General features: G+C 40.4%; 1 protein-coding gene across 2 annotated transcripts in view; it reads right to left on the bottom strand.

The window, feature by feature from the left end:
• The window catches only part of Tsf2 (transferrin 2), a 245,751-nt gene that overhangs the window by 89,347 nt on the left and 133,296 nt on the right, over positions 1-23,108 (bottom strand). For both annotated transcript variants that reach the window (XM_071657722.1, XM_071657723.1), the window contains exon 12: positions 9,518-9,784. In XM_071657722.1, coding sequence (XP_071513823.1) covers positions 9,518-9,784 — 267 coding nt within the window. The remainder of the gene's footprint in view (positions 1-9,517; positions 9,785-23,108) is intronic.

Below are 23,108 nucleotides of genomic sequence, written 5' to 3' on the forward strand. Positions count from 1 at the left end.
GGGAAGTGAGTCAGTTGTTGTTCGCTGATGATACAGCGCTGGTTGCTGATTCATGTGAGAAACTGCAGAAGCTGGTGACTGAGTTTGGTAAAGTGTGTGAAAGAAGAAAGTTAAGAGTAAATGAGAATAAGAGCAAGGTTATTAGGTACAGTAGGGTTGAGGGTCAAGTCAATTGGGAGGTGAGTTTGAATGGAGAAAAACTGGAGGAAGTGAAGTGTTTTAGATATCTGGGAGTGGATCTGGCAGCGGATGGAACCATGGAAGCGGAAGTGGATCATAGGGTGGGGGAGGGGGCGAAAATTCTGGGAGCCTTGAAGAATGTGTGGAAGTCAAGAACATTATCTCGGAAAGCAAAAATGGGGATGTTTGAAGGAATAGTGGTTCCAACAATGTTGTATGGTTGCGAGGCGTGGGCTATGGATAGAGTTGTGCGCAGGAGGATGGATGTGCTGGAAATGAGATGTTTGAGGACAATGTGTGGTGTGAGGTGGTTTGATCGAGTAAGTAACGTAAGGGTAAGAGAGATGTGTGGAAATAAAAAGAGCGTGGTTGAGAGAGCAGAAGAGGGTGTTTTGAAATGGTTTGGGCACATGGAGAGAATGAGTGAGGAAAGATTGACCAAGAGGACATATGTGTCGGAGGTGGAGGGAACGAGGAGAAGAGGGAGACCAAATTGGAGGTGGAAAGATGGAGTGAAAAAGATTTTGTGTGATCGGGGCCTGAACATGCAGGAGGGTGAAAGGAGGGCAAGGAATAGAGTGAATTGGAGCGATGTGGTATACCGGGGTTGACGTGCTGTCAGTGGATTGAATCGGGGCATGGAAAGCTGTGTAGGTATGTATATTTGCGTGTGTGGACGTATGTATATACATGTGTATGGGGGTGGGTTGGGCCATTTTTTTCGTCTGTTTCCTTGTGCTACCTCGCAAACGCGGGAGACAGCGACAAAGCAAAAAAAAAAAAATATATATATATATATAGAGAAGGGGGCCAGGTGAGGATTTTCCCTCTAAGGCCCAGTCCTCTGTTCTTAATGCTACCTCGCAAATGCGGGAAATGGCGAATCGTATGAAAAAAAAAAAAAAAAATATATATATATATATTGGCACCACTGAGTCCATATATGTTCCAGTGAGCCAGGAGGCAGACATGAGCACCTTTATTTTATTTGATACATTAAAACAGAAGCTGCACCTATCCTGGTGTGTCAGAGTTGATTGTGTAACACTGGAAACAGTCCATGGTTGGGTGTCATGGCTCAGTGCAGCATCGACAAACTGGGGACTGTTCTTCTAATTGCCTGAATAGCAGGTGAATACCTCAGTATTTATTCTTTCCCCCCACAAACTTCCTTGACCACTGGTTCATAGGACCCTTGGAGAAATAAGCACACTTGGAAATGGACAGAAACATGTACACTATATATATATATATATTTATATATATATTTATGTATGCATATATTATCCCTGGGGATAGGGGAGAAAGAATACTTCCCACGTATTCCTTGCGTGTCATAGAAGGCGACTAAAAGGGGAGGGAGCGGGGGGCTGGAAATCCTCCCCTCTCATTTTTTTTTTTTTTTTTTTTTTCCCAAAAGAAGGAACAGAGAATTGGGCCAGGTGAGGGTATTCCCTCAAGGCCCAGTCCTCTGTTCTTAACGCTACCTCGCTAATGCGGGAAATGGCGAATAGTTTGAAAAAAAAAAAAAAAAATATATATTATCTATTTATTATACTTTGTCGCTGGAAGGCAATAATGTTATTTCGGAGAGCAAAAATAGTGGTTCCAGCAATGTTATATGTTTTGTGTTGCACGTTGTATGTTCAGGTACTGAACGCTCAAAATCTTTGACCTCCATCCTCCCACCTCCAATTTGGTCTCCCTCTTCTCGTTCCCTCTGCCTCTGGCACATATATCCTCTTTGTCAATCTTTCCTTACTCATTCTCTCCATGTGACCAAACCATTTCAACACACCCTCATTTGCTCTCTGAACCACACTCTTTTTATTACCACACATATCTCTTACCCTTTCATCATTTACTCGATCAAACCACCTCACACCATATGTTGTCCTCAAGCATCTCATTTCCAACATTACATACATGCACATGTACATATTCATACATGCTGCCTTCATCCATTCCTGATGCCACCCTGCCACACGTGAAATGGCACCCCTCCCACCACCACCCTTCCCAACCACACTCTTTTTATTACCACACATCTCTCTTACCCTTTCATTACTTAATCAAAGCACCTCACACCACATATTGTCCTCAGATATCTCATTTCCAGCACATCCACCCTCATCTGCTCAATCTCATCTATAACCCATGCCTCGCAACCACGTATCATTGTTGGAACCGCTATTCCTTCAAATATACCCATTTTTGCTCTCATGATAATGTTCTCCCTTTCCACGCATTCTTAAATGCTCCCTGAACCTTCGCCCCCTCCCTCACCCTGTGACTCACTTCTGCTTCCATGGTTCCATCTGCTGCCAAATCCACTCCCAGACATCTAAAACACTTCACTTCCTCCACTTTTTCTCCACTCAAACTTACCTCCTAACTGATTTGTCCCTTAACCCTAATGAACCTAATAACCTTGCTCTTATTCACATTTACTTTCAAATTTCTTCTTTCACACACTTTACCAAACTCAGTCACCAGCTTCTGCAGTTTCTCACCTGAATCACCCAACAGTGCTGTATCATCAGCAAAGAACAACTGACTCACTTCCCAAGCCCTTTCATCCACAACAGACTGCATACTTGCCCCTCTCTCCAAAATTCTTACATTCACCTCCCTAACAGCCCCATCCATAAACAAATCAAACAGCCACAGAGACATCGTACACCCATGCAGCAAACCGACATTCACTGAGAACCAATCACTTTCCTCTCTTCCTACTCATACACATGCCTTACATCCTCAATAAAAACTTTTCATTGGTTCTAGCAACTTACTTCAACCACAATATACTCTCAATACCTTCCATAGAGAATCTCTATCAACTCTCATATGCCTTCTCCAGATCCATAAATGCTACATACAAATCCATCTACTTTCCTAAGTATTTCTCACATACATTCTTTAAAGCAAACACCTGATCCACACATCCTCTACCACTTCTGAAACCACACTGCTCTTCCCCAATCTGATGCTCTGTAGATGCCTTCACCCTCTCGATCAATACCCTCCCATATGATTTCCCAGGAATACTCAACATACCTATACCTCTGCACTTTGAACACTGACCTTTATCCCCTTTGCCTTTGTACAATGGCACTATGCATGCATTCTGCCAATCTTCAGGCACTTCACCATGAACCATACATACAATGATTATCCTCACTAACCAGTCAACAACACAGTCACTCCCTTTTTAATAAATTCCACAGCAATACCATCCTAACCCGCCACCTTGTCAGCTTTCATCTTCCACAAAGCTTTCACTACCTCTTCTCTGTTTACCAAATCATTCTCCCTAACCTTCTCACTTCGCACACCACCTCAACCAAAACACCCTATATCTGCCACTCTTTCATCATACACATTCAACAAACCTTCAAAATACTCACTCCATCTCCCTCTCACATAACCACTACTTGTTATTACCTCCCCATTTGCTCCCTTCACCAACATTCACATTTGTTCTCTTGTCTTACTCACTTTATTTACCTCCTTCCAAAAATCTTTTTATTCTCCCTAAAATTTAATGATACTTTCTCACCCCAACTCTCATTTGCCCTCTTTTTCACCTCTTGCACCTTTCTCTTGACCTCCTGCCTCTTTCATTTATACATCTCCTTTTGCATTATTTCCCTGCAAAAATCATCCAAATGCCTCTCTCTTCTCTTTCACTTCAATCTTACTTCTTCATCCCAACACTCACTACCCTTTCTAATCAGCCCACCTCCCACCTTTCTCATGCCACAGGTATCTTTTGTGCAAGCCATCACTGCTTCCCTAAATACATCCTATTCCTCCCCCACTCCCCTTACGTCGTTTGCTCTCACCATTTTCCATTCTGCACTCAATCTCTGCCAGTACTTCCTCACACAAGTCTCCTTCCCAGGCTCATTTACTCTCATCACTCTCTTCACCCCACCATTCTCTTTTCTTTTCTGAAAACCTCTGCATATCTTCACCTTCGCCTCCACAAGATATTGATCACACATCCCCCCAGTTGCTTCTCTCACCACATTAACATCCAAAAGTCTCTATTTTGTGCGCCTATCAATTAACACGTAATTTGATCAAGTAAGTAATGAAAGGGTAAGAGGGATGTAAGGTAATAAAAAGAGTGTGGTTGAGAGAGAAGAGGGTGTTTTGAAATGGTTTGGTCACATGGAGAGAATGAGTGAGGAAAGACTGACAAAGAGGATATATGTGTCAGAGGTGGAGGGAACGAGGAGAGGTGGGGGACCAAATTGGAGGTGAAAAGATGGAGTGAAGAAGATTTTGAGTGGTCGGGGCCTGAACATGTGGGAGGGTGAAAGGCGTGCAAGGAATAGAGTGAATTGGAACGATGTGGTATACCGGGGTCAACGTGCTGTCAATAGATTGAACCAGAGCATGTGAAGTGTCTGGGGTAAACCATGGAAAGTTCTGTGGGGCCCGGATGTGGAAAGGGAGCTGTGGTTTCGGTGCATTATACATGACAGCTAGAGACTGAGTGTCTCAGTTGTTGATTGGTTGGTAAGAATATTCAACACATGTAAGGACCAAGGTTAAGTGCCTGTGGATTGGTGGAATGCATGTGTAGTGTCATTGTACAAAGACAAGGAGGATAACAATGAGTGTCCAAAGTACAAATGCATAAGTTTGTTGAGTATTACTGGGAAAATATATTGGGGGGTATTGATTGAGAGGGAGAAGGCATGCACAGAGCATCAAATTGAGGAAGAGCAGTATGGTTTCAGAAATGGTAGAGGATGTGTGGATCAGGTGTTTGCTTTGAAGAATGTATGCAAAAAATACTTAGAAAAACAGATGGATTTGTAAGTAGAATTTATGGATCTGGAGAAGGCATTTCATAGGGTTGATAGAGATAATTTGTGGAAGGTTTTAAGAGTATATGGTGTGGGAGGTAAGTTGGTAGTAGCAGTGAAAAGTTTTTTTTACCAAGGATGTATGGCATGTGTATGAGTAGGAAGAGAGGAGAGTGACTGGTTCCCAGTGAATGTCGGGCTGTGGCAGGGGTGTGTGATGTCCCTATGGTTGTTTAATTTGTTCATGGATGGGGTGGTTAGGGAGGTAAATGCAAGAATTTTGGATAGAGGGGCAAGTATGCAGTCTGTTGGGAATGAAAGGGCCTGGAAAGTGAGTCAGTCGTCGTTCGCCGATGATACATCTCTAGTGGCTAAGTCATGTGAGAAAATGCAGAAGTTGATGACTGAGTTTGGAAAAAGTTTGTGAAAGGAGAAAGTTGAGAGTAAGTGTGAGTAAGAGCAAGGCTATTAGGTTCAGCAGGGATGAGGGACAAGTCAGTTGGGATGTAAATTCGAATGGAGAAAAATTGGAGGAAGTGAAGCATTTCAGATATCTGGGAGTGGACTTAGCAGTGAATGGAACCATGGAAATTGGAGTGAGACACATGGAGGGGGAGGGGGCGAAGGTTCTGGGAGTGATGAAGAATGTGTGCAAGGAGAGAACATTACCTCAGAGAAAAAATGGGTATGTTTGAAGGAATAGTAGTTCCAACAATGTTATATGGTTATGAGGCATGGGCTATAGATAGGGTTGTATGGAGGAGAGTGGATGTGTTGAAAATGAAATGCTTAATGACACTATGTAGCATGAGGTGGTTTGAATGATTATGTAATGATAGGGCAAGAGAGGTGTGTCGAAATAAAAAGAGTGTGGTTGAGAAAGCAGAAGAGGGTGTGTTGAAATGGTTTGGACATATGGAGAGAATGAAAGAGGAAAGATTGACAAAGAGGATATATGTGTCAGAAGTGGAGGGACCAAGAAGCAAGAGACCAAACTGGAGGTGGCAGGATGGAGTGAAAAAGATTTTGAGTGATCGGGGATTAAACAAGCAAGAGGGTGAGAGGTATGCAAGGAGTAGAGTGAATCGGAATGATGTGGTATACTGGGGTCGAAATGCTGTCAGTAAACTAAACCAGGGCATGTGAAGCATCTGGGGTAAACCATGAAACGGTCTGTGGGGACTGGAAGCTGTGGTTTTGGTGCATCACACATGACAGCTACAAAACGAGTGAGAACGAATGTGGACTTTTCGCCTGTTTTCCTGGCACTACCTCACTGAAGCAGGGGGTAGCGATGCTGTTTCCTGTGGGGCAAAGTAGCAACAGGAATGGATGAAGGCAAGCAAGTATGAATATGTTCATATGTACATACAATGAATATCCTTACCAATCAACAAAACAGTCACCACCTTTCTTAAGAAATTCTACTGCCATGCCATCCAAACCCACCGCCTTGCCAGATTTCATATTCTGCAAATCTTTCACTACCTCTTCTCTTTTAAGCAAACCATTCTCCCTGACCCTATCACTTTGCACACCACCTCGACCAAAACACCATACATTCTATCACCAAACATATTCAACAAACCTTCAAAATACTCACTCCATCTTCTCACTTCATCACTACCAATTATTACACTCCCCTGCCTCCTTCATCAATGTTCCCATTTGCTCTCTTGTCTTACACATGTTATTTACCTCCTTCCAAAACATCTTTTTACTCTCCATAAAGTTTAATTATACTCTCTCACCCCAACTCTCATTTGCCCTCTTTTTCAAAGTGTGCACCTTTCTCTTGATCTCCTGCTGCTTTCTTTTATAGATCTCCCAGTCATTTGCACTCCTTCCTTGCAAGTATCATCCAAATGCCTCTCTTTTCTCTTTCACTAACAATAGATCTCCCAGTCATTTGCACTCATTCCTTGCAAGTATCTTCCAAACGGCCTCTCTTCTCTTTCACTAACAATTTCACTTCTTCATCTCATCAGACACTACCCTTTCTAATCTGCCCACCTCCCACCTTTCACATGCCACATGCATCTTTTGCACAAGCCATCACTGATTCCCTAAATACATCCTATTCCTCACCCATTCCCCTCGTCATTTGCTCTCACCTTTTGCCATTCTACACTCAATCTCTCATGGTACTTCCTCACACAAGTCTCCTTCCCAAGCTCACTTACTCTCACCACTCTTTTCTCCTCAACATTCTCTCCTCATTTCTGAAAACCTCTACAAATCTTCACCTTTGCCTCCACAAGACAGTGATCAGACTTCCCTCCAGCTGCCCCTCTCAGCACATTAACATCCAGAAGTCTCTCTTCCACATGCCTATCAATCAACACATAATCCAAAAATGCCCTTTGACCATCTCTTCTACTCACATATGTATACTTATGTATATCTCTCTTTCTAAACCAGGTATTCCCAATCACTAGTTTATTTTTATCTCTTTCTAAACCAGGTATTCCCAATCACTAGTCTATTTTAGCACACAAATCCACAAGCTCTTCCCCATTTCCATTCACAACACTAAATACCCCATGTATACCAATCACACCCTCAACTGCCACAATACTCACCTTCACATTTAAATCAACCATCACAAAAACCTGGTCTCATATATCAAACCCGCTGTCATACTCACTCAGCTGCTCCCAAAACACTTACCTTTCATGACCTTTCTTCTCATGACCAGGTGCAAAAGCACCAATAATCACCCATCTCTCTCCATCCACTTTCAGTTTTATCCATAACAATCTAGAATTTACTTTTTTACACTCAATCACATACTCCCACAACTCCTGTTTCAGGAGTAGTGCTACTCCTTCCTTAGCTCTTGTCCTCACACCAACCCCTGAATCTACTCCCAAGGCTTTTCCAAACCACTCTTCCCTTTTACCCTTGAGCTTAATTTCACTCAGAGCCAAAACATCCAGGTTTCTTTCCTCAAACATACTACCTATCTCTCCTTTCTTCTCATCTTGGTTACATCCACACACATTCAGACACTTGATCACCATTTCCCACATCAGCTAGGTAGCACCAGGAAACAGATGAAGAATGGCACATCACTCATATACATTCTCATGACCAGGTGCAAAAGCAACAATAATCACCCATCTCTATCCATCCACTTTCAGTTTTACCTACAAATATCTAGAATTTACTTCCTTGCACTCTATCACATACTCCCACAACTCCTTGCTTGCCTTCATCCATTCCTGGCACTACCCTGTCCCACAAGAAACAGCATCGCTAACCCATGCTTCAGCGACGTAGCACCAGGAAAACAGACAAAAAAGGCAACATTCGTTCACATTCAATCTCTAGCTGTCATGTGTAATGCACCAAAACTACAGCTCCCTAACTAAATCCAGACCCCACAGACATTTCCATGGTTTACCTTAGACATTTCACATGCTTTGGTACAGTCCACTGACAGCACATGGACACTGGCATACTTATCATTCTAATTCACTCTATTCCTTGCACCCCTCTTGCCCTCCTCCATGTTCAGACCCCGATCACTCAAAATCTTTTTCACTCCATCCGTCCACCTCCACTTTGGTCTCCCACTTCTCCTTGTTTCCTCCACCTCTGACACATATATCCTCTTTTTGTCAACTTTTCCTCACTCATTCTCTCCATGTGTCTAAGCCATTTTAACACACCCTCTTCTGCTCTCTCAACCATACTTCTTTTATTTCCAAACATCTCTCTTACCTTTTCATTACTTAATTAACCAAACCACCTCACACCATATATCATGTCCTGAAACATTTTATTTCTAACACATCCAACCTCCTCTACACAACCTTATCTATAGTCCATGCCTCACAACCACACAATATTGTTGAAACTACTTTTCCTTTAAATATACCCATTTTTGCTTGCCGAGATAATGTTCTCTCTTTCCAAAATTCTTCATCGCTCCCAGAACCTTTGCCCACTTTCCCTATCCTATGACTCACTTCCATTTCCATGGTTCCATTCACTGCCAAGTCCACTCCCAGATATCTAAAACACTTTAATTCCTCCTATTTTTCTCCATTCAAACTCACATCCCAATTAACTTGTCCTTCAACCCTGCTGAAACTAATGAACTTGCTCCTATTCACACTCACTCTCAACATATACATATATCTTTTTACATATATTCACCATTTCTCACGTTAGCAAGGTAGCATCAAGAACAGATGACCGAGCCTTGGAGAGAATGTCATATATGTATAGCTTTAATGAGATGGCCTTCATTAGGGCAATCAATTGCCCATGCCATCTCTGGTAACAAGAAAAATACGATATATTCACTTGGATTGAAAATCAAAGGGTATAAACAAAAATAACAAACTACTCTACATGTACAAAGACTTTACCACAAAAGTCAGCAAAAGAATGCATGGCTATAGCAATGTATTTGATATAGAGAATGAAAAAATGAAGCCAATAAGAAGGTAGTTAATTGTCCTTGAAGACAGTAGTTAATGTTTCAATCATACACAAATATCACCTACCAGTGAAACCAAAGTAGGGTTCGCTGTGATCTCTTGCACAATAGCCACTGCTAACACCATGACAAAGGTGGCAAAGATTGAGACGAGTTGTGTCATGACGGTAATAACTGTTGAGTGCACCAGGGACACATGACTTTTCAAAGTATTCTGATGCTGCTCTGACCGAGTTACAATCATACTGACGAATGAGGTTGTTGTTGATGAGATAAGCCATGGGTACCACCCAGCCACCACCATGCATTACACCTGGATGACATGTCATCTTCCCTGTTAAGTACACAAAACCACCTATTAAGTTATCCATCTACAAAAACAAATATGCTGCAGATGAAACTTTTAATGCACAACAATTCCTGAAAAAAATAAAATGGAGCACTTCTTATATTCCAAAAATAAATGACTACTTTTACACTAAATGTATGATAATGAACAAAGTAGAGCTTTTGTTGACTTAAAATTGCTGTGACCCTCCTGCATTCTTTCATTGCAATTTAGTATTTTCAATACAGCATCTCTACAAATTTTTATATATCCCCAAAGAATTTTAAGTGCTGATTCATCTATCAAATCAGGGAATGAACTCTCGTGAGCTACAACCACTATCAATCTATCTACCATCTTCTTTACAGAGGATGGACCAAAAGCACCCACCCACATATCTCATTATGCATATAAACTTATGGTAAGCACTGTATAAGGAACAAAGTTTTGTAATCCCTGAAGCTCTTAGTGATTATCAATTTTACATACCAAACTGAATAATCAGTTCATCAATTTGCTTCCACTAACTCCTCCATCCTCATATATAAAACATTTCCTCTGCTTACTATTAGTAAGAGTTCCCTTATAATCATCTACAATATCTTTAACAATAAGAGCAAGGTCATTAGGTACAGTTGGGTTGAGGGACAAGTCAATTGGGAGGTAAGTTTGAAAGGAGAAAATCTGGAGGAAAAGATGTGTTTCAGATATCTGGGAGTGGATTTAGCAGAGGATGGAACCATGGAAGCGGAAGTGAGTCACAGGGTGGGGGAGGAGGCGAAGGTTCTGGGAGTGTTGAAGAATAAGTGGAAGGTGAGAACATTATCTCAGAAAGCAAAAATGGGTATGTTTGAAGGAATAGTGGTTCCAACAATGTCATATGATTGCGAGGCATGGGCTATAGATAGGGTTGTGCAGAGATGGGTGGATGTGTTGGAAATGAGATGTTTGAGGACAATACGTGGTGTGAGGTAGTTTGATCGAGTAAGTGATGAAAGGGTAAGAGAGATGTGTATTAATAAAAAGTGTGGTTGAGAGATCAGAATAGTGTGTACTGAAATGGTCTGGTCACATGGAGAGAATGAGAGAGAAAAAATTGACAAAGAGGATATATGTGTCAGAGGTGGAGGGAGACCAAACTGGAGGTGGAAGGATGGAGTGAAAAGATTTTGAGTGATCAGGGCCTGAACATGCAGGATGGTAAAAGGCGTGCAAGGAATAGAGTGAACTGGAACAATGTGGTACACCTGGGGTAGACATGTTGTCAATGGATTGAACCAGGAAATGTGAAGTGTCTGGAATAAACCATGGAAAGTTTTGTGGGGTCTAGATTTGGAAAGGGAGCTGTGGTATCAGTGCACTACACATGACAGCTAGAGACTGAGTGTGAACAAATGTGGCCTTTGTTGTCTTTTCCTAGCACTAACTCGCGTGCATACGGGGGAAGGGGGCTGCTATTTCATGTGTGGTAGGGTGGCAACAGGAATGGCTGAGGGCAGTAAGTATGAATACGTACATGTATATAAATGTATTTGTCTGTGTATGTATATGTATGTATACATTGCATTATACATGACAGCAAGAGACTGAGTGTGAACGAATGTGGCCTTTGTTGTCTTTTCCTAGTGCTACCTCGCACACATGCAAGGGGAGGGGAGTTGTCATTTCATGTGTGGCGGGGTGGCAATGGGAATGAATAAGGGCAGACTATGAATTATGTACATGTATATATATGTATATGTCTGTGTGTGCTTATATATGTATACGTTGAGATTATAGGTATGTATATGTGTGTGTGTGGACGTGTATGTATATACATGTGTATGTGGGTGGGTTGGGCCATTCTTTCATCTGTTTCCTTGCACTAACTCGCTAACGTGGGAGACAGCGATAAAGTATAATAGAAAAAAAAATAACATTGAAATGTATAGGTATGTATATGTGTGTGTGTGTGTGTGTGTGTGTGTGTGTGTGTGTGTGTGGGCGTGTATGTATATACTTGGGTATGTGGGGAGGTTGGGCCATTCTTTCGTCTGTTTCCTTGCGCTATTTCACTAACGTGGGAGACAACAACGAAGTACAATAAATGAATAAATATAATCTTTAACAAATCTGTCCATATGATGTTTTCTTACAGAACAGCAGCCAAAACAACAAGATGTTTCAACTTTTCCAAACTCAGTATAAATTACCAGCTAGTTTACTGTACCATCAGTAACCAACGTAGGTTTGTTCCTATGCCCAGTAGGTACTAGTCATTAACCTTAACATCAATTGGAGAAGAAGAAGAAGAAGAAGAAGAAGAAGAAGAAGAAAATAAGAAGAAGAAAAGAAGAATAGAAGAAGAAGAAGAAGAAGAATATAAGAAGAAGAAAAGAAGAAGAAGAAGAAGAAGAAGAAGAAGAAGAAGAAGACGAATAGAAGAAGAAGAAGAACAGAGGAAGAAGAATAGAAGAAGAAGAATAGAAGAAGAAGAAGAAGAAGAAAAATAGAAGAAGAACAGAGGAAGAAGAATAGAAGAAGAAGAAGAAGAAGAAGAAGAAGAAGAAGAAGAAGAAGAAGAAGAAGAAGAAGAAGAAGAAGAAGAAGAAGAAGAAGAAGAAGAAGAAGAAGAAGAAGAAGAAGAAGAAGAAGAAGAAGAAGAAGAGAAGAAGAAGAAGAAGAGGAAGAAGAAGAAGAAGAAGAAGAAGAAGAAGAAGAAGAAGAAGAAGAAGAAGAAGAAGAAGAAGAAGAAGAAGAAGAATAGAAGAAGAAGAAAAGAAGAAGAAGAAAAGAAGAAGAAGAAAAGAAGAAGAAGAAGGAGAAGAAGAAGAATAGAAGATGAAGAAAAAGAAGACAAAGAAGAAGAAGAAGAAGAAGAATAGAAGAAGAAGAAAAAGAAGAATAATAGAAGAAGAATAGAAAAAGAATAGAACAAGAAGCTTCAGGGCTGTACTAAAATCATGGGCAAAAAAGGGATGGGCTCCTTTAGAGAGAAACTTTCTTTAATGAGACTGTGCTATAATGATGAAGCCTCACTAATGTTGACTTGTCATTCATAGTATGACTGCATACAGCCAGAGTCCAGTAAAATACACACACACACACACACACACACACACACACACACACACACACACACACATACACACAACACACACACACACACACAGTGAAATGTTTGTACCAAGAATGTAAGGCATGTGTACGAGAGGGAAGAAAGGAGAGTGATTGGTTCCCATTGAATGTTGGTTTGCGGCAGAGGTGTATGATGTCTCCAAGATTGTTTAATTTGTTTATGGATGGGGTAATAGAAGAGGGTAATAGGGAGGTAAAGGCAAGAGTTTTCGAGAGAGGGGCGAGTATGCAGTTTGTTCTCGATGAGACGGACTGGGAAGTAAGTCAGCTGTTGTTTGCTAATGATACAGTTCTAGTGGCTGATTCAAGTGAGAAACTGCAGAGGTTGGTGACCGAGTTTGGAAAAGTGAGTGAAAGGAGAAAGTTGAGAGTAAATGTGAATAAGAGAAAGGTGATTAGATTCACTAGGGTAGAGGGACAAGTTAATTGGGATGCAAGTTTGAATGGAGAGAAACTGGAGGAAATGAAGCATTTTAGATATCTTGGAGTGGACTTAGCACTAGATGGAACCATAGAAGCAGAAGTGAGTCAAAGGGTTGGGGAGGGGGCAAAGGTTCTGGAAGCAATGAAGAATGTGTGGAAGGAGAGAAGGTTATCTTGGAGAGCAAAAATGTTTATGGTTGAAGGAATAGTAGTTCCAACAATGCTGTATGGTTACGAGGCATGGGCTATAGATTGGGTTGTATGGAGGAGGAAAGCTGTGCTGGAAATGATATGTTTGAGGACAGTATGTGATGTGAGGTGGTTTGATCGAGTAAGTAATGAAAGGATTAGAGAGATGTGTGGAAATTAAAATTGTGTGGATTAGAGAGCAGAAGAGGGTATGTTCAAATAGTTTTGACATATGGAGAGAATGAGTGAGGAAAGACTGATATAGAGGATATATGTATCAGAGGTGAAGGAAGCAAGAAGTCGGAGAGCAAATTGGAGGTGGAAAGATGGAGTGAAAAAGATTTTGAGCAAACGAGGCCTGAACATACAGGAGGGTGAGAGACATGCAAGGAATAGAGTGAATTAGAACAATGTGGTATACTGCGGTCGACATGCTGTCAACAGATTGAATCAGGGAATGTGAAATGTCTGGGGTAAAGCATGGAAAGTTTTTTGGGGCCTGGATTTGGTTTCAGTGCATTATACACGACAGCTAGAGACTGAGTATGAACGAATGTGGCCTTTGTTGACTTTTCCTAGCATTACCTCATGCACATGCGAGGGAAGAGGGGTGTTATTTCATGTGTGGCAGGATGGCAATGGGAATGAATAAAGGCAGCAAGTATGAATTACATACACATGTATATATGCATATGTTTGTGTATGTATAAACATGTATACATTGAAATGTATAGGTATGTATATGTGCGTGTGTGGACATGTATGTATCTATATATGTGTATGCAGGTGGGCTGGGTTATTCTTTCGTCTGTTTCCTTGCTCTACCTCGCTAACGTGAGAGACAGCGACAAAGTATGATAAATAAAAATAATTAATATATTCCTGTGACTCCACTGGGAAAATGAAACACGGTGAGTTCCCAAGTGCACTTTCGTGAAATAATCACATCATCAAGGAGACACAAGAGGGAAATATAACAGTCAGTTGATATACAACAAAGAGACCTAGCTAGGATGCCAATTGGTAAACATGCATTTGTCCAAGACAGACAACGAGCGTATCATACACTTATTATGTGGACAAGAAGGTGAATTGTGTACAAATCTTATCAACAACAAAGTTATCCACTTTGTATAGGCAATCACTAATATTAAGATTATAATTTTTTGTGTATCTAATAGTAAAAGATTCAATGATATTTCTTGTGGTACTGGAGTTAAAGTTAATAACTGAAATGGCATTACCCCAGTCAATAAAATGATCATAGTTTTTAACATGACTAAATACGGCACTTGATTCTTCTCCCGTTCTTATACTATATTTATGTTGCTTAGGTCTAACAGAAAGATCCTCACCAGTCTGCCCAACATAAAACTTATCACAATTTCTACATGGCACTTTATAGATGCACCCAGGAGAATTTTCTGGTGAGTTCCTGATTAAGATATTCTTTATAGTATTATTGTTGCTGAAAGCAACATTTACATTAAAGGATTTAAGCAACATGGGAAGTAAAGTAAAATTAATATTAAAAGGGAGAACTAAAAGATTCTTGGTGTCAAAGGGAGGTTTGAGCTCAACTCCATAAAATGATTTCTTTGCTAACTTAAGGGATTTATCAATGAAAGATCTAGGGTACTTTAACTTAGATCCAATACAATATATCTTCTCAAACACATCATCAATATACTCTGGACTGCAAATACATAATGACCTAAGGAACATAGATTGGAATGATGATAATTTAACTCTGTCATGTTGACATGAGTGATAATGGATATATGTGCATACACTGGTAGGTTTTCTGTTTATGCTAAACTTAAACTTGTTTCCTTGCCTATGGATCATGCAATCTAAAAATGGTAACATACCTTCAATTTCATTTTCTACAGTAAATTTGATAGAAGGTACTAAATTGTTAAGTAAGGGGAGAAATGTTTGTAGTTTTTCATTTGTTGGCCAAACACAAAGAACATCGTCTACATACCTAAGCCAAATGGCATTAGATGGTAAGATATCCTTTAGTAATTTTGTTTAAAAAAATTCCATATGAATATTACTTAGTACAGGTGAAAGAGGGTTACCCATTGCCATACCGAATTTTTTAGCATGATAATCTCCATTGAATTGAAATACACAGTCTTTTATACACAATTTCATCAGTTCAGTGAAAACAGACTTTGATACAGGTAAATGAATATCATCCAAAATATCAAATAGATATTCTAAAAGGTTATCAACTGCAACTTTTGTGAAAAGTGAGGAAACATCAAAGCTAACAAGTTTTCAAAGCAAAATTAACATTGATATTAATAAAGGGGGTGACTGTATTGTTGACTGGTTGGTAAGGTTATTTAATGTATGTATGACTCATGGTGAGGTGCCTGAGGATTGGCGGAATGCGTGCATAGTGCCATTGTACAAAGGCAAAGGGGATAAGAGTGAGTGCTCAAATTACAGAGGTATAAGTTTGTTGAGTATTCCTGGTAAATTATATGGGAGGATATTGATTGAGAGGGTGAAGGCATGTACAGAGCATCAGATTGGGGAAGAGCAGTGTGGTTTCAGAAGTGGTAGAGGATGTGTGGATCAAGTGTTTGCTTTGAAGAATGTATGTGAGAAATACTTAGAAAAGCAAATGGATTTGTATGTAGCATTTATGGATCTGGAGAAGGCATATGATAGAGTTGATAGAGATGCTCTGTGGAAGGTATTAAGAATATATGGTGTGGGAGGCAAGTTGTTAGAAGCAGTGAAAAGTTTTTATCGAGGATGTAAGGCATGTGTACGTGTAAGAAGAGAGGAAAGTGACTGGTTCTCAGTGAATGTAGGTTTGCAGCAGGGGTGTGTGATGTCTCCATGGTTGTTTAATTTGTTTATGGATGGGGTTGTTAGGGAGGTAAATGCAAGAGTTTTGGAAAGAGGGGCAAGTATGAAGTCTGTTGGGGATGAGAGAGCTTGGGAAGTGAGTCAGTTGTTGTTCGCTGATGATACAGCGCTGGTGGCTGATTCATGTGAGAAACTGCAGAAGCTGGTGACTGAGTTTGGTAAAGTGTGTGAAAGAAGAAAGTTAAGAGTAAATGTGAATAAGAGCAAGGTTATTAGGTACAGTAGGGTTGAGGGTCAAGTCAACTGGGAGGTGAGTTTGAATGGAGAAAAACTGGAGGAAGTGAAGTGTTTTAGATATATGGGAGTGGATCTGGCAGCGGATGGAACCATGGAAGCGGAAGTGGATCATAGGGTGGGGGAGGGGGCGAAAATTCTGGGAGCCTTGAAGAATGTGTGGAAGTCGAGAACATTATCTCGGAAAGCAAAAATGGGTATGTTTGAAGGAATAGTGGTTCCAACAATGTTGTATGGTTGCGAGGCGTGGGCTATGGATAGAGTTGTGCGCAGGAGGATGGATGTGCTGGAAATGAGATGTTTGAGGACAATGTGTGGTGTGAGGTGGTTTGATCGAGTGAGTAACGTAAGGGTAAGAGAGATGTGTGGAAATAAAAAGAGCGTGGTTGAGAGAGCAGAAGAGGGTGTTTTGAAGTGGTTTGGGCACATGGAGAGAATGAGTGAGGAAAGATTGACCAAGAGGATATATGTGTCGGAGGTGGAGGGAACGAGGAGAAGAGGGAGACCAAATTGGAGGTGGAAAGATGGAGTGAAAAAGATTTTGTGTGATCGGGGCCTGAACATGCAGGAGGGTGAAAGGAGGGCAAGGAATAGAGTGAATTGGAGCGATGTGGTATACCGGGGTTGACGTGCTGTCAGTGGATTGAATCAAGGCATGTGAAGCGTCTGGGGTAAACCATGGAAAGCTGTGTAGGTATGTATATTTGCGTGTGTGGACGTATGTATATACATGTGTATGGGGGTGGGTTGGGCCATTTCTTTCGTCTGTTTCCTTGCACTACCTCGCAAACGCGGGAGACAGCGACAAAAAAAAAAAAAAAAAAATTAATAAGCTTGTTAACTAAATCTACATTGTTCATGATATTAGCTTTGATATTTCCTCACTTTTCACAAAAGTTCCAGTTGATGACCTTTTAGAATATTTATTTGATGTTTTGGATGATATTCATTTATCTGATGAAAGGTCTGTTTTCATTAAACCGATAAAATTGTGTATAAGGGCGGAATATTTCAATTCAATTGAGATTATTATGCTCAAAAATTTGGTATGGCAATGGGTAACCCTCATACAACTGCACTAAGTAATCTTTATATGAAATTTTTTCGAAAGAACATTACTAAAGCATATCTTACCTTCTACTCCAGTTTGGTTTAGGTATGTAGATGATGTTCTTTGTGTTTGGCCAACAAATGAAAATCGACAAACATTTCTCCCATTACTTAACAAAGAAAGGAGTAGTAGTACTACTCCAGAAACATGAGTTGTGGGAGTATGTGATAGAGTATAAGAAAGTAAACTCTAGATTGATATGGGTAAAACTGAAAGTGGATGGGAAGAGATGGGTGATTATTGGGGCCTATGCACCTGGGCATGAGAAGAAAGATCATGAGAAGCAAGTGTTTTGGGAGCAGCTGAGTGAGTGTGTTAGCAGGTTTGATGCATGGGACCGGGTTGCAGTGATGGGTGATTTGAATGCAAAGGTGAGCAATGTGGCACTTGAGGGAATAATTGGTGTAAATGGGGTGTTCAGTGTTGTAAATGGGAATGGTGAAGAGCTTGTAGATCTCTGTGCTGAAAAAAGACTAGTGATTGGGAATAGGGAATACCTGGTTCAAAAGGAGAGATACACAGATACTTATGTAAGTAGAAGAGATGATCAGAAAGCGTTATTAGATTACATGCTAATTGACAGGTGCGTGAAAGAGAGACTTTTGTATGTTAATGTGCTGAGAGTTGCAACTGGAGGAATGTCTGATCATCTTGTGGAGGCGAAGGTGAAGATTTCGTTTTCAGAAAAGAAGAGAAAATGTTGGGGTGAAGAGAGTGGTGAGAGTAAGTGAGCTTGGGAAGGAGACTTGTGTGAGGAAGTACCAGGAGAGACTGAGTACAGAATGGAAAAAGGTGAGAGCAAAGGACGTAAGGGGAGTGGAGGAGGAATGGGATGTATTAAGGGAAGCAGTGATGGCTTGCGCAAAAGATGCTTGTGCCATGAAAAGTGTAAGAGGTGGGCAGATTAGAAAGGGTAGTGAGTGGTGGGATGAAGAAGTAAGATTATTACTGAAAGAGAAGAGAGATGCACTTGGACAATTTTTGCAGGGGAATAGTGCAAATGACTGAGAGATGTATATAAAAAAAAAAAAAAGATGCAGGAAGTAGAGAAAGGTGCAAGAGGTGAAAAAGAAGGCAAATGAGAGTTGGGGTGAGAGAGTATCATTAAAATTTAGGGAGAGTAAAAAGATGTTTTGGAAGAGGTAAATAAAGTGTGTAAGACAAGAGAACAAATGGGAACATCAGTGAAGGGGGATAATGGGGAGGTAATAACAAGTAGTGGTGATATGAGAAGGATATTGAGTGAGTATTTTGAAGGTATGTTGAATGTGTTAGATGATAGAGTGACAGATATAGGGTATTTTGGTCAAAGTGGTGTGCGAAGTGAGAGAGTCAGGGAGAATGATTTGGTAAACAGAGAAAAGGTAGTGAAAGCTTTGCAGAAGATGAAAGCAGGCAAGGCGGCAGGTTTCGATAGTATTGCAGTGGAATTTATTAAAAGAGGGGGTGACTGTATTGTTGACTAGTTGGTGAGGATATTTAATGTATGTATGGCTCATGGTGAAGTGCCTGAGAATTGACGAAATGTATGCATAGTGCCATTGTACAAAGGCAAAGGGGATAAAGGTGAGTGCTCAAATTACAGAGGTATAAGTTTGTTGAGTATACCTGGGAAATTATATGGGAGGGTATTGATTGAGAGGGTGAAGGCATGTACAGAGCATCAGATTGGGGAAAAGCAGTGTGGTTTCAGAAATGGTAGAGGATGTGCGGATAAGGTGTTTGCTTTGAAAAATGTATGTGAGAAATCTTAGAAAAACAAATGGATTTGTATGTAGCATTTATGGATCTGAAGAAGGCATACGGTAGAGTTGATAAAGATGCTTTGTGGAAGGTATTAAGAGCAAATGGTGTGGGAGGCAAGTTGCTGGAAGCAGTGAAAAGTTTGTAGCGAGGATGTAAGGCATGTATACGAATAGGAAGAGAGTAAAGTGATTGGTTATCAGTCAATGTCGGTTTGCGGCAGGGGTTCTTGATGTCTCCATGGCTGTTCAATTTGTTTATGGGTGGGGTTGTTAGTGAGGTGAGTTTTGGAGAGAGGAGCAACAATGCAGTCTGTTGTGGATGAGAGGGCTTCAGAAGTGAGTCAGATGTTGTTCGCTGATGATACAGTGCTGGTGGCTGATTTGGGTGAAAAACTGCAGAAGCTGGTGACAGAGTTTGGTAAAGTGTGTGAAAGAAGAAAGCTGAGAGAAAATGTGAATAAGAGCAAGGTTATTAGGTACAGTAGGGTTGAGGGACACGTCAATTGGGAGGTAAGTTTGAATGGAGAAAAACTGGAGAAAGTAAAGTGTTTTAGATATCTGGGAGTGGATTTGGCAGTAGATGAAACCATGGAAACGGAAGTGAGTCATTGGGTGGGGGAGGGGGCAAAAGTTCTGGAAGTGCAGGAGAATGTGTGGAAGGCGAAAACATTATCTCGGAAAGCAAAAATGGGTATGTCTGAAGGAATAGTGGTTCCAACAATGTTATGTGGTTGCAAGGCGTGGGCTATAGGAAGGTGGATGAGTTGGAAATGAGATTTTCAGGACAATATGTGGTGTGAGGTGGTTTCATCGAGGAAGTAATGAAAGGGTAAGAGAGATGTGTCGTAATAAAAGGAGTGTGGTTGAGAGAGCAGAAGGTGTACTGAAATGGTTTGGTCATCTACAGAGAATGAGTGAGGAAAGATTGACAAAGCGGATATATGTGTCAAAGGTGAAGGGAACAAGGAGAAGTGGGAGACAAAATTGGAGGTGGAAAAATGGAAAGGAAAAGATTTTGAGCAATCGGGGCCTGCCTGAACATGCAGAAGGGTGAAAGGCGTACAAGGAATAGAGTGAATTGGAACGATGTGGTATACCGGGATCGACGTGATGTCAATGGATTGAACCAGGGTATGTGAAGCATTTGGAGTAAACCATGGAAAGTTTTGTGGGGCCTGGATGTGGAAAGAGAGCAGTGGTTTCGGTGCATTATGCATGACAGCGAGATACTGAGTGTGAACAAACGTGACCTTTGCTGTCTTTTCCAAGCGATACCTCATGCATGTGCGGGGGGAGGGGGTTGTCATTTCATTTGTGGCTAGGTAGCGATGGGAATGAATAAAGGCAGCAAGTACGAATTATGTACATGTGTATATATGTATATGTCTGTGTATGTATGTATATGTATACGTTGAAATGTACAGGTATGTATATGTGTGTGTGTGTGGACATGTATGTGTGTACATGTGTATGTGGCAGGGCTGGGCCATTCTTTTGTCTGTTTCCTTGTGCAACCTCACTAACGCAAGAGGGACAAAGTATAATAAATAAATAAATAAATAAATAAATAACTTAACATTTAGTACCTTCCATCACATTTACTGTAGAAAATTAAAATAATGGTATGTTACCATTTTTAGATTACATGATCCATAGGCAAGGAAACAAGTTTAAGTTTAGCATATACCAATGTATCCTCATATATCCATTATTACTCACCTCAACATGACAGAGTTAAATTATCATCCTTCCAATCTATATTCCTTAGGGCATTACGTATTTGCAGTCCAGAGTATATTGATGATGAGTTTGAGAGGATATATTCTATTGGATCTAAGTTAAAGTACCCTACATCTTTCACTGATAAATCCCTTAAGTTAGCAAAGAAATCATCTTTTAGAGTTGAGCTCAAACCTCCTATTAACACCAGGAATCTTTTACTTCATTTTAATATTAATTTTACTTTACTTCCCATGTTGCAAAAATTCTTTAATGTAATTGTTGCCTTCTGCAACAATACTATAAAAAATATCTTAATCAGGAACTCACCAGAAAATTCTCCTGGGTGCATCTATAAAGTGTCATGTAGAAATTGTGATAAGTTTTATATTAGGCAGACTAGTAAGGATCTTTCTGCAAGACTTAAGCAACACAAATATAGTATAAGAATCGGACAAGAATCAAATGCCTTATCTATTTATGCTACAAACTATGATCATGCCATCTCAGTTATCAATCCTAACAACCAGTACCCCGAGAAATATCATTGAATCTTCAATTGTCAAATAGGCAAAGAATTATAATCTTAATATTAGTGATTGTCCATACAAACTGGATAATTTTATTGCTGATAAAATTTGTAAACAATACACTTTCTTGTCTACATAATACGTTTAAGATATGCTCGTTGTCTGTCTTGGACAATAGCTTGTTTACCAAATGGCGTCCTAGCTATGTCTCTTCATTGTATATCAACTCACTGTCATATTTCTCTCTTGTATCTCCCCTAACGATGTGATTATTATACGAGTTATATTGGGAACTTGTCGTGTTTCACTTTCCCTGTGGACTCATAGGAATATACTTGATCATGTGCAAAATTGTGATCCTTTCCAAAATATATATATTCATCTATTTATATCTAATATACTTTCTCGCTGTCTCCCACGTTAGTGAGGTTGCGCAAGGAAAAAGATGAAAGAATGGCCCAACCCACCAACAAACACATTCAAATACATACCCGTCTACACACGCACATATAAATACCTATACATTTCAACATATAAAGTGCGTAAGACAAGGGAGCAAATGGGAACTTCAGTGAAGGGCGCAAATGGGGAGGTGATAACAAGTAGTGGTGATGTGAGAAGGAGATGGAGTGAGTATTTTGAAGGTTTGTTGAATGTGTTTGATGATAGAGTGGCAGATATAGGGTGTTTTGGTCGAGGTGGTGTGCAAAGTGAGAGGGTTAGGGAAAATGATTTGGTAAACAGAGAAGAGGTAGTGAAAGCTTTGCGGAAGATGAAAGCCGGCAAGGCAGCAGGTTTGGATGGTATTGCAGTGGAATTTATTAAAAAAGGGGGTGACTGTATTGTTGACTGGTTGGTAAGGTTATTTAATGTATGTATGACTCATGGTGAGGTGCCTGAGGATTGGCGGAATGCGTGCATAGTGCCATTGTACAAAGGCAAAGGGGATAAGAGTGAGTGCTCAAATTACAGAGGTATAAGTTTGTTGAGTATTCCTGGTAAATTATATGGGAGGGTATTGATTGAGAGGGTGAAGGCAGGTACAGAGCATCAGATTGGGGAAGAGCAGTGTGGTTTCAGAAGTGGTAGAGGATGTGTGGATCAGGTGTTTGCTTTGAAGAATGTATGTGAGAAATACTTAGAAAAGCAAATGGATTTGTATGTAGCATTTATGGATCTGGAGAAGGCATATGATAGAGTTGATAGAGATGCTCTCTGGAAGGTATTAAGAATATATGGTGTGGGAGGAAAGTTGTTAGAAGCAGTGAAAAGTTTTTATCGAGGATGTAAGGCATGTGTACGTGTAGGAAGAGAGGAAAGTGATTGGTTCTCAGTGAATGTAGGTTTGCGGCAGGGGTGTGTGATGTCTCCAT

The sequence above is a fragment of the Panulirus ornatus genome, chromosome 65 (assembly GCF_036320965.1).
Source record: "Panulirus ornatus isolate Po-2019 chromosome 65, ASM3632096v1, whole genome shotgun sequence".
NCBI lineage: Eukaryota > Metazoa > Arthropoda > Malacostraca > Decapoda > Palinuridae > Panulirus > Panulirus ornatus.